The following is a 13,107-nucleotide window of genomic DNA, read 5'->3' as shown; positions in this document are numbered from 1 at the left end:
GACTGTATGTGGGTAATGACTGCATGTGGGTAATGACAGCATGTGGGTAATGACTGTATGTGGGTAATGACAGCATGTGGGTAATGACAGCATAAGGGTAATGACAGCATGTGGGTAATGACTGCATGTGGGTAATGACAGCATGTGGGTAATGACTGTATGTGGGTAATGACAGTATGTGGGTAATGACAGTATGTGAGTAGTGACAGCATGTAGGTAATGACAGCATGTGGGTAATGACAGCGTGTAGGTAATGACATGGGGGTAGAGACAGCATGTCGGTAATGACAGCATGTCGGTAATGACATGTAGGTAGTGGCAGCATGTGGACAATGACAGCATGTGGGTAATGACAGCATGTGGGTAATGACAGCATGTGGGTAATGACAGCATGTGGGTAATGACTGTATGTGGGTAATGACAGCATGTGGGTAATGACTGTATGTGGGTAATGACTGTATGTGGGTAATGACAGCATGTGGGTAATGACTGTATGTGGGTAATGACTGTATGTGGGTAATGACTGCATGTGGGTAATGACAGTATGTGAGTAGTGACAGCATGTGAGTAGTGACAGCATGTAGGTAATGACAGCATGTCGGTAATGACAGCATGTCGGTAATGACATGTGGGTAGTGACAGCATGTAGGTAATGACAGCATGTCGGTAATGACATGTGGGTAGTGACAGCATGTAGGTAATGCCATGTGGGTAGTGACAGCATGTAGGTACTGACATGTGGGTAGTGACAGCATGTAGGTAGTGACATGTGGGTAGTGACATCATGTGGTTAATGACAGCATGTAGGTAATGACATGTAGGTAGTGGCAGCATGTGGACAATGACAGCATGTGGGTAATGACAGCATGTGGGTAATGACAGCATGTGGGTAATGACTGTATGTGGGTAATGACAGCATGTGGGTAATGACTGTATGTGGGTAATGACTGTATGTGGGTAATGACAGCATGTGGGTAATGACAGCATGTAGGTAGTGACAGCATGTGGGTAATGACAGCATGTGGGTAATGACAGCATGTAGGTAGTGACATCATGTGGTTAATGACAGCATGTAGGTAATGACATGTAGGTAGTGGCAGCATGTGGACAATGACAGCATGTAGGTAATGACAGCATGTGGGTAATGACAGCATGTGGGTAATGACAGCATGTGGGTAATGACAGCATGTAGGTAGTGACAGCATGTGGGTAATGACAGCATGTAGGTAGTGACAGCATGTGGGTAATGACAGCATGTAGGTAATGACATGTAGGTAGTGGCAGCATGTGGACAATGACAGCATGTGGGTAATGACATCATGTGGGTAATGACAGTATGTGGGTAGTGACATCATGTGGGTAATGACAGCATGTGGGTAATGACATCATGTGGGTAATGACTGTATGTGGGTAATGACTGTATGTGGGTAATGACAGCATGTGGGTAATGACTGTATGTGGGTAATGACTGTATGTGGGTAATGACTGTATGTGGGTAATGACTGTATGTGGGTAATGACTGCATGTGGGTAATGACTGTATGTGGGTAATGACTGTATGTGGGTAATGACTGCATGTGGGTAATGACATCATCATGGAAGACATGAGACAAACATATTACGAAATTAGTTTAATACAAAATGCTGTACAAATCTCAGTTCAGATACACCTTTTAGTCAGGAAACATTCACCATTATTGTACAAGATGTGATTGCAGAAAGTAATGTTAAGCATCCCACATTTTCACTTTCAGGATGGTGGAAATGGAAACAGTAAGCATCCTGGTACATGTCATCTTCCCGAGGCAAGAGAGTTAACTGACTTTAAAAGTCCAGTTTCCACCCTTGCCGAACTAGGCTGGAATTCCTGGGATCGACCGTAGCGCCACCAGTGGCTATTACGAGTTATGTCCTTTCTATGCCTCTCCTATTGACCAATCAGATTCAACCTCTCGTATCACTTGCATTGCTTCAAACAAAACGGTGGCGCCCAGTCAAGACGATCTGATCGATAATCCAGATCTATATTGTGATAAAACGAGTCTTACATCGCGAAGTGCATCAAATCACGTGAGCACCTTGATTAAAAACATATAAAGATGTAGAAAATATCTGTTGTCAACGAGTCAGCGGTGCACATGCTTTGCAAATCCTGCAGTCGACCGAAATCTGCATTACACTTTACGTACCGGATTTCGATTTCGGTGCGCGATTTTGATTGGACTATGCATAGACTCGTTAGTCCAGGCAAAATGTTACTCCATAATACCAGCCTAGTTCGGCAAGGGTGGAAACTGGACTTTTATAGTCAGTTAACTCCCTTGTCTCGGGGAGATGAGTACATGTATGCGCGTCAATGAACAACCTGTCTGCTCTACATTCGTGCCCAAGACGGGCCTTACATTCGCCACATGTTGACAATAACTACACACACTCTAAGTCTGAATAACCTTGAAAGTATATTTTTGTGTCGTCGTACTCTCCCTTTATGTATTAATACAAAATCAGAGTGTTCTGGTAGCAAATCTGTATATACTACTCAAGAGAAGTTAAGGATCACCGATTCCTGCATATAACTATAGTTAGTCTGTCATGAGATGAAACTGTATATTAATAATAATACATGCCATCTGCCACGACAGATTAACTATAGTAATAACAAACAATCGGATGGTCCTTAAATTCGTTTTAGTATTATGAACCACTGTGAATGTTTGGAAAACCAGTGCCAAAATGGGGAAACTTCCACCATATTATGTCATTACAGCATGTGTGAAACGTGAGTGTGTCCCTTCCCGTCTATTATAGTGTCCCATTAGGACAAAAAGTTAGACCACGTGTTAAACTACTCACTGCGTTAATTGGGCTATATTTTCCAGCTACTCCAGGAAGTGCTATTATTCAGAAAAACGTATTTGTCCAAATGTCTTCTGTACGCTCTGTGACTAAGTAGCCAAATAAACAGGAATCAGTACTGCCAGCGGCTTGATTGTCCGGATAACCACATTATGGGGAATGAGGTCGCAGCGCGGCAGTAATGATCATAGCACGGATTTCAGCGAAAATTCAAATTTTGGTGATTGCGGCAAATGGAACGGGGACGTCGTTAAGAAACACGCTGCAAATGAGGACAAAGCAAATTTTCAACGAGTACTGATAATCCTTGAGATGTCAATTGCACCGTAGTTAAAGAAAGGTCACGAGGGCTCAAGATGGAATGAGACAAGAAACTGATTTGTCTGTCAGCGACGGGAAGCATTTACAGAGGTGCGGTACGAGTTGGCATTTCTTATCACAACATGTGGACATGGTGTGGACGAGCTGTTGCAACGCACATCCCTCAAAGCCAGGGAGCATACATGAAAGCTGGAAACCTTTCAGAGTTATGGTGATAGCTTGCCGGTAACAAGGCTTCGTCCGTGGCAGCAGCATGGCTGTATTATACGGCTTATTAGTAGGAGTCATGACGATAGAAAACTGTGGACGGTTGGGCGTTGTATGGCCACCTGATTAAGGGAAATGTGGGCAACCCTTCATGTCTTCTTTGGATGCCATTGCTCATTATTGTCTATTTCAGTATATCCATTAATCCCACACGCAGTAAATAACAAGTTAGTCGTCTATAGATGTGACTCCCCTGAGTGTCATCCCGTCAAAGACAAAGACTTGTATGGCGGCGGTCTGGACCAGACAGTGCAGTGACTGACATCATTAGCATCGATCTACACAACTGGGATACGATGACATTCATCAACCAAGTCAGTGAGCCTGGCCATCCGATCCCGTTAGTCGTCTCTTACGATAATTATAGGTTGGTGAAGACCGATTATTACCTGGATCTTCGCGGGGGAAGACAAGCATGGGTTGTTGAAGACCGATTCTAATCTGGATCTTCACGGGGTTAGACAAGCATGGGTGGGTTGTTGAAGACCAATTCTAAGCCGGATCTTCACTGGAGGAGACAAGTATGGGTTGTTAGACCATTTCTAACCCGGAAGTCACGGTGTCTGAGACAGATGATTTCACACACAGGCGAGGATGCATGTTGTTCACGCAGTACATCCTCTTTGTGTATGTAGGCTGCGTTGGAGCGTTCGGTTAGCCTGTTTCGGTGTTTTCAGCCTTTACTGTGCAGATGCTATCATGTATATGTTACCTATGGTGCAGACCCATGTTCGAAATTCAGACAGATGTGTCGACATGCAGCTGTATAACTACTAAGACCTGGAAACGTGTGGTATCACAGAATATTTCTCATGTTGCTCAGCTTTCAGAAGATAAAAAGAGTGAAAATCGAATAAATCATTCTTTTCAATGAGAAAACTTTCGTATTAGAACGTTAGAACAGGGTCGTGAAAGCTAGGGGAATTTAATGGTTCTTGGGCCCGTTCCTCAAAGCGATCTTAGCGCTACTATGATTGTAAGCCTATGTTAAAGTATGGGACTTACGATCACCTTAGCGCTAAGATCGCTTTGAGGAACAGGGCCCTGGTGTACGAAATGTTAGAGATAAGGGACTAAGTTTGATACAGGCCACTATTGGACTACGTGATCGGTAATAATAAAGAAATTAGCAAAGCCTCTACAAATCTTTATAGCTATCAGATGTATTCATTCGAAAGAAAATGAAACTTCTATTAAGTACCACTTCCATTTTGTTTTTACTTATTTAAACACATTTATAGGTGATGCTAAAATGTATCGGAAGGGCTAATTTCAGAGGATTTCAGGAATTGGTATTCTAATATTTTGGACATGAGCAAAACGTTACAGAATTGTGTAAGAAAGACATAAGCTATGAGTCCGCCACTGACAGTCTCATAATTTCCATACTCATTTTTCAAAGTTTCTTACATTTGACATTTCCAATGGGCAAAACGGGCCCTTTTCCTACTTCGCTATTTGAAACCGCATTGTTGTGTAGGATGCAATAGGATGCATTCCACTACATAACACATGCACACTGAATGGATCAGTTCTAGATGAGTGTCGAGACCATCTGCCATGTGTAGCTTCAGATTCTTTAATCCAGTGGTTGTAGAAAATTAAAACGTCTACAGTAAATTCCGTGGTGAAAATGAGACCAACAACAAGCATATATAGATATTTAGAAATGGCACATGTATGTTCAGACCAGCCTCATACAAAACTTAGCAAAGATATCTTCAAAAACTGCGATGTAATAGTCCAAATTATATTATTAAAATGACTACGCTGCTACAACGAAAGCACGAGGATGATGCTAACTTCCATGTTTTAACATAGACTTACGATGAACATAATTTGCACATAAATATGTAAACATATCGATGACCCAAAACGTCCTTCTCAACATGGCTTCCGTGGCGGCCATGTTGGAGATCGGAATCCCAACCAATGGGAATATCTTACTCATAAAGATTCAGATACATACGTCTATTGTATTCTATTTATTTCGTTATATATATGCAACAGGCTTTATTGGACATTTGCAAGATAAGCCATATAAGTTTTAATTACAAAGAGAGTTTGTTACGGCTTACCTTACCTTACGTTCCCGTTTGCATAGAAGAGAAACTTAGTGATACACATAGTTTTTATTGGATGACAATAATTGATGAACAATGTTAATCCTGGGACTTGAATATATTAGTGAGATACATCTTTCTCATATGATGATAAGCTGGACATACTAACAATATATTAGACTGATGACACAAGTATGACAAGCTTACATTTTCTTTGCTTGCGAGGTACACTTAATTCTAAGTTCTAATTCTCAATTTTTGGATCTGCATATCGTGTATGTGTTTAGTAGTAATTCGTTTTAAATAATCCTCATAGTCTATAAACTATTTTAACTGCAGGGAAAGTGGTGTGTTTAATGAATCATCTTGAAACTTGACCTTTTGATGTTGTATAACCATCTTCCCGAGGCAAGGGCGTTAACTAACTATAAAAGTCAGTTAACTCCCCTTGCCTCTGGAGAGATGTTGTATAACTGGATGTAGAAACAACTTGGTTATAACTAATGACTCTAGAAATGACCATTATATGATAACACAGTAATACAATAAATCGGATGTGAGAAGGAAAAGGATATTAACGGATAGAAACGTCAAAATATGTCTTCAGACCCACCACAGAGTTTCTACATACCTAATTCCACACGGACACTTGCATAAATTACCGTGGCGACCATATTGAAATTAGGATTAGAAAAGTTGAGACCCAATCAAGGGATAAGTTTTATAATTGCGTTATATTGTGTTGCACTTACGTCAACTATGTGTATGTACATTGTGGTTATTGTGTTGCAATAAGAAATGGGGGAACGACTAATATGAATGTGAAGAAATTAATCAACAGTCTGCTCCGACAATGTGCTTGTTGCATCACACTTCCCAAGGAGCGCCAACGCAAGAATGATGTATGGCACTTGTGACAGCAAAACTCAATACAAACAGTGGTCGTGATTAACAAAAGTTTAAATTAAAAAAAAAAAGTATGCATATATATGCATGTATGTAACTGTCACACTTATAAATAGGGCACTGAGGGATGGAAAATTACATTTCCCGTCATACACCGGGATCAAATTTCATCCTGTCCCAACTTCCGGTTGAGAATTGCTAGAGGCCCCACACCGCCTTGGAACCCGCTGGAACTGTTCCCGCCTCGCTGCGAGGTTTCCCATAACTGTTTTTGCATCATTGCCAAAGATATCTTGTTGGCCTGCAAGAAATCCCTCATTGATATCATTTCCCCCGAGTTACGTCTGTATTCCGAGTCACTGTCCCCATCCGGGTCTGCCACAGTTACTGGAGGGGGCTTAGTCCCACGGTGTAAGTGTCCTGGGGTGATTGCATTACGACGGGTTCTAGTCGGTTTTCGGACCTGACACTGGCAGTTCAACCTGCGCAACAACCAGTTTAGAAACTGTTTTATCACAATCGAAGTCACATTGAATAAACTGTATATGCAACAACACCCAATCACAATGAAAATGAAGTTGCCTAAACGGTAGAAGTGGACATTCACGTAGTTGGCTTTTTGGCTTACTACATAATCACCGAATCCTATAGTAGCAAAGGTCACAAAACAGAAGTACATAGCCTCAAAATAAGACCAATCTTCCACGGGATAGTACATAGCCGAGGCACAACAGGCGACAATCCCCGCCCCCAACAGTAGAATAAGCATGACCCAGTAGACAGAAGGTTTCCATGAATCAAGATTTTCATCCTCGGATATCTGTGACGATCGTCGGTCCTTGGAGTCCCGTGAGTCGTTCATGAGACCTTTCCGTTTCAACTCACGCTCATGTATAGCTCGCAGTATGTAGGCTAGGAACGTGATGATTCTCTCCAGGAACAAATTGAAGAACAATATAGCTCCCGCACAACCGAAAAATCCGTAGAATATGAGCACGACCTTCCCGGGAACAGTCTGTGGGGTTGTCATCCCGAATCCTGCAACATACAAAACAATAGAGTCAAAGCATTCACGGTAACAAATGTGAGCATATCGAGACTGTTCGGCCTTTACGGAAAGTTACTGTATCGTGGCAACCCCGTCTGTTTCATTGAAGCCTTTAGTGATCCATGCGGATGTAATGACCAAAAACTATTTTAATTGCGAAATGCCCGACTGTATGTTTTGGAACAAGTCTGATGTTTTTAACACGAGTATGTCGACAGGTAGCACCAACGGTAGGTCGTCAACGTCTTCGGCTTGCGTTATTGAGCTGCAACAATATATACTGTCAGGCCCTAATTCACTAAACACGTATCATCAGAGATAGATATGATACGGTTTGTATCATCAGATATAGACCTTATAGGGTTTGTATCATCAGAGATAGATCTGATTGGGTTTGTATCATCAGAGATAGATCTGATTGGGTTAGTATCATCAGAGATAGATCTGATTGGGTATGTATCATCAGAGATAGACCTGACAGGGTTTGTATCATCAGAGATAGACCTCATAGGGTTTGTATCATCAGAGATAGATCTGATTGGGGGGGGGGGGGTGTATCATCAGAGATAGACCTCATGGGGTTTGCATCATCGGAGATAGACCTCAAATGTTTGTATCATCAGAGATAGATCTGATTGGGTATGTATCATCAGAGATAGACCTCATAGGTTTGCATCATCAGAGACAGACCTCATAGGGTTTGTATCATCAGAGATAGACCTCAGGGAGTATGTATCATCAAATATAGACCTCGGGGAGTCTGTATCATCAAATATAGACCTCAGTGAGTCTGTATCATCAAAGAGACCTCAGTGAGTCTGTATCATCAGAGATAGATCTCAGAGAGTCTGTATCATCAGAGATAGATCTTAGGGAGTCTGTATCATCAGAGATAGACCTCAGGGAGTCTGTATCATCAGAGAGACCTCAGTGAGTCTGTATCATCAGAGAGACCTCAGGGAGTCTGTATCATCAGAGATAGACCTCAAGGAATCTGTATCATCAGAGAGACCTCAGGGAGTCTGTATCATCAGAGAGACCTCGGGGAGTCTGTATCATCAGAGATAGACCTCGGGGAGTCTGTATCATCAGAGATAGACCTCAGTGAGTCTGTATCATCAAAGAGTCCTCGGGGAGTATGTATCATCAAAGATAGACCTCAGTGAGTCTGTATCATCAGAGAGACCTCAGGGAGTCTGTATCATCAGAGAGACCTCAGGGAGTCTGTATCATCAGAGATAGTGGGTGAGTGAGTGAGTTAATGCTTTACGTCACATCGGCAATTTTTCAGCCATGTGACGAGCATCAAAGATAGACCTCAGGGAGTCTGTATCATCAGGGATCGACCTCAAGGAGTCTGTATCAACAAAGATAGACTTAGGGAGTCTGTATCATCAGGAATCGACCTCAGGGAGTCTGTATCAACAAAGATAGACCTCAGGGAGTCTGTATCATCAGGGATCGACCTCAGGGAGTCTGTATCAACAAAGATAGACCTCAGGGAGTCTGTATCATCAGGGATCGACCTCAGGGAGTCTGTATCATCAGAGATAGACCTCAGGGAGTCTGTATCATCAGAGATAGACCTTAGAGAGTATGTATCATCATAGGTAGACTTTATAGGGTTTGTGTCATCTAATATAAATTGTAGATCGTTCGTATCATCCGATTTAGACCGTATATGGTTTGTAACATCCGAAATAGACCTTATAGGGTTCGCGTCATGACGTAATGTTATGTTTGTATCATCTGACATAAGGAAACAATTAGGGATACAATTCAGCGTAAGGGCGTTATCACTACAGAAACAGAGCGTTTTGATGGTATCACTACAGCTGGAACATAGTGTCGTGGCGGTATCACTACAGCTAGAACACAGTGTCGTGACGCTATCACTACAGCTAGAACACAGTGTCGTGGCGGTATCACTACAGCTAGAACACAGTGTCGTGACGCTATCACTACAGCTAGAACACAGTGTCGTGACGCTATCACTACAGCTAGAACACAGTGTCGTGACGCTATCACTACAGCTAGAACACAGTGTCGTGACGCTATCACTACAGCTAGAACACAGTGTCGTGACGCTATCACTACAGCTAGAACACAGTGTCGTGGCGGTATCACTACAGCTAGAACACAGTGTCGTGACGCTATCACTACAGCTAGAACACAGTGTCGTGGCGTTATCACTACAGCTAGAACACAGTGTCGTGACGCTATCACTACAGCTAGAACACAGTGTCGTGACGCTATCACTACAGCTAGAACACAGTGTCGTGACGCTATCACTACAGCTAGAACACAGTGTCGTGGCGGTATCACTACAGCTAGAACACAGTGTCGTGACGCTATCACTACAGCTAGAACACAGTGTCGTGACGGTATCACTACAGCTAGAACACAGTGTCGTGGCGGTATCACTACAGCTAGAACACAGTGTCGTGACGCTATCACTACAGCTAGAACACAGTGTCGTGACGCTATCACTACAGCTAGAACACAGTGTCGTGACGCTATCACTACAGCTAGAACACAGTGTCGTGACGCTATCACTACAGCTAGAACACAGTGTCGTGACGCTATCACTACAGCTAGAACACAGTGTCGTGACGCTATCACTACAGCTAGAACACAGTGTCGTGACGCTATCACTACAGCTAGAACACAGTGTCGTGGCGGTATCACTACAGCTAGAACACAGTGTCGTGACGCTATCACTACAGCTAGAACACAGTGTCGTGACGCTATCACTACAGCTAGAACACAGTGTCGTGACGCTATCACTACAGCTAGAACACAGTGTCGTGACGCTATCACTACAGCTAGAACACAGTGTCGTGGCGCTATCACTACAGCTAGAACACAGTGTCGTGACGCTATCACTACAGCTAGAACACAGTGTCGTGGCGTTATCACTACAGCTAGAACACAGTGTCGTGGCGTTATCACTACAGATGAAACAGAGCGTTTTGATGGTATAAATACAGCTAGAACACAGTGTCGTGACGCTATCACTACACATAGAACACAGCGTTGTAACAGTATCACTACACATAGAACACAGCGTTGTAACAGTATCACTACACATAGAACACAGCGTTGTAACAGCATCACTACACATAGAACACAGTGTCGTGACGTTATCACTACAGCTAGAACACAGTGTCGTGACGGTATCAGTAGAAACAGAACACAGCGATGTGACGGTATCAGTAGAGATACAACACAGCGATGTGACGGTATCAGTAGAGATACAACACAGTGATGTGACGGTATCAGTAGAGACAGAACACAGCGATGTGACGGTATCAGTAGAGATACAACACAGCGATGTGACGGTATCAGTAGAGATAGAACGCAGTGATGTGACGGTATCAGTAGAGATACAACACAGTGATGTGACGGTATCAGTAGAGACAGAACACAGCAATGTGACGGTATCAGTAGAGATAGAACACAGCGATGTGACGGTATCAGCAGAGATAGAACACATTGATGTGACGGTATCAGTAGAGATAGAACACATTGATGTGACGGTATCAGTAGAGATACAACACAGTGATGTGACGGTATCAGTAGAGATACAACACAGCGATGTGACGGTATCAGTAGAGATAGAACACAGCGATGTGACGGTATCAGTAGAGATAGAACACAGCGATGTGACGGTATCAGTAGAGATACAACACAGTGATGTGACGGTATCAGTAGAGATACAACACAGTGATGTGACGGTATCAGTAGAGATACAACACAGTGATGTGACGGTATCAGTAGAGATACAACACAGTGATGTGACGGTATCAGTAGAGATACAACACAGTGATGTGACGGTATCAGTAGAGATAGAACACAGCGATGTGACGGTATCAGTAGAGATAGAACACAGCGATGTGACGGTATCAGTAGAGATACAACACAGTGATGTGACGGTATCAGTAGAGATAGAACACAGCGATGTGACGGTATCAGTAGAGATAGAACACAGCGATGTGACGGTATCAGTAGAGATACAACACAGTGATGTGACGGTATCAGTAGAGATAGAACACAGCGATGTGACGGTATCAGTAGAGATAGCTTGTGAGTATTTTAGCTTGTGAGTATTTCGATCTACGTTAAAGTCATCTGTATCACGAAAGAGCTTCGTCCGAGTAACTCCACGGTAATGCAATCAGAAAGCAAGTAGAAGGCAATCACGACCCTCGCTCTACAGAAGAACCGGAGCGCAAAGTGACCAGGACATGTGGTCAGAGCGTGCGCCGCGTTACAGAAGGCATATAAGCTTCAGTGGGAGACGGCTTCTAATGGGTATTGATTGACGACAACGGGTTTCATACTCGGTTAATTAATCCCCCGATCTGTGTATAAAGTCGTGTTGACAGCTCATGATAACGCGATATCTGACCGAGTTCCCGGGGGAGACGCCGTTGGACGAGAAAATCACTCTTTTATGTCAGTTTGTAATCTTCATTTACACCCCATTCATGTAAATTGAAACTTAAAACGCACGTACATTCTTTTCGACGCAAGCAGGAGGATCATCTGTATTGTGAACAAGAGTCATCAGAAAGATGACATATCCCCCCGGCAGCTGTCTGTAAAATAACCACTAGTAAATGTGCAATTCTGTATGTAATGAGTCAACAGTTGAATGTTCTTTAAGAAGCATACATTGTTTACCCACTGAATGGTTTTCGAATTCTGCCCCGGAAACGAATCCGTTCCCCAATGGAGTCTAAGTCCAATTTCTTTCCATAAAAATTGTAAAAAAGAAAAATTCGTAAAAAAAAATAATATCAAAAGGCACCACTTCGGTAAGTGCCTGATAGCTTTACCAAGTTTCGATCAAATACACTGAATGGTTTTCGAATTCTGCCCCGGAAACGAACCCCAACCCCAATTGAGTCTATGTCCAACTTCATTCCATAAAAATAACAATTAGAAAAATACCAAAATATCAAAAGGCACCACTTCAGTATGTGCCTGATAGATCTGCCAAGTTTCGATCAAATACACTGAATGGTTTTGGAATTCTGGCCCGGAAACGAACCCCATCCCCAATTGAGTCTATGTCCAATTTCATTCCATAGAAATTTAAAAAAATAAAAATTAGAAAAATCCCAAAATATCAAAAGGCACCACTTCAGTATGTGCCTGATAGATCTGCCAAGTTTCGATCAAATACACTGAATGGTTTTGGAATTCTGCCCCGGAAAAGGAAATGATTACGGACGGACAGACAGACGGACGGACAGACAGACTGGCTGATCGCTATATCCCCCTGCATTATATGCCGTGGGGATAATGATATATCTATCACCACCCATGAATGACCAGATTGTTTAACACATGTATCTTAATACATTTTGCCAGGGCTATGCTACAAATGTTCCCAATCGGACATTTTGAGACATCTCCTGAGACCTACAGTGGGTACGCGGGTAGGGTCGGGTTATAGGGGGGTGTGTTCCTACGTAGTACATTTATACTCGTCCCAGCCCTACCGGAAATGTTCTTTGAGTGGAGGAATGAGTTTCGTTGTACACAACGTTCAACAGTCTTTAAGCTATGTCATCTTAGTGTAGTGGGAAGGTGACGCAGGTAATAGATATCACCACTTTGGAGACACCACGTCCCTACT

The 13,107-nt window shown here is 42.8% G+C and overlaps 1 protein-coding gene across 1 annotated transcript in view; it reads right to left on the bottom strand.

The window, feature by feature from the left end:
* Positions 1–5,541: 5,541 nt before the first annotated feature.
* The window catches only part of LOC139443971 (potassium channel subfamily K member 12-like), a 59,660-nt gene continuing 52,094 nt past the window's right edge, over positions 5,542–13,107 (bottom strand). Inside the window, exon 2 of the mRNA XM_071224860.1 lies at positions 5,542–7,450. Coding sequence (XP_071080961.1) covers positions 6,573–7,450 — 878 coding nt within the window. The 3' untranslated portion in view covers positions 5,542–6,572. The remainder of the gene's footprint in view (positions 7,451–13,107) is intronic.

Source organism: Haliotis cracherodii, unplaced genomic scaffold (assembly GCF_022045235.1).
Source record: "Haliotis cracherodii isolate W230 unplaced genomic scaffold, xgHalCrac1.p SCAF_5, whole genome shotgun sequence".
Classification (NCBI taxonomy): domain Eukaryota; kingdom Metazoa; phylum Mollusca; class Gastropoda; order Lepetellida; family Haliotidae; genus Haliotis; species Haliotis cracherodii.
Note: the sequence above shows the minus strand (reverse complement) of the source record. Positions and strands in the feature narration are given on the sequence as shown.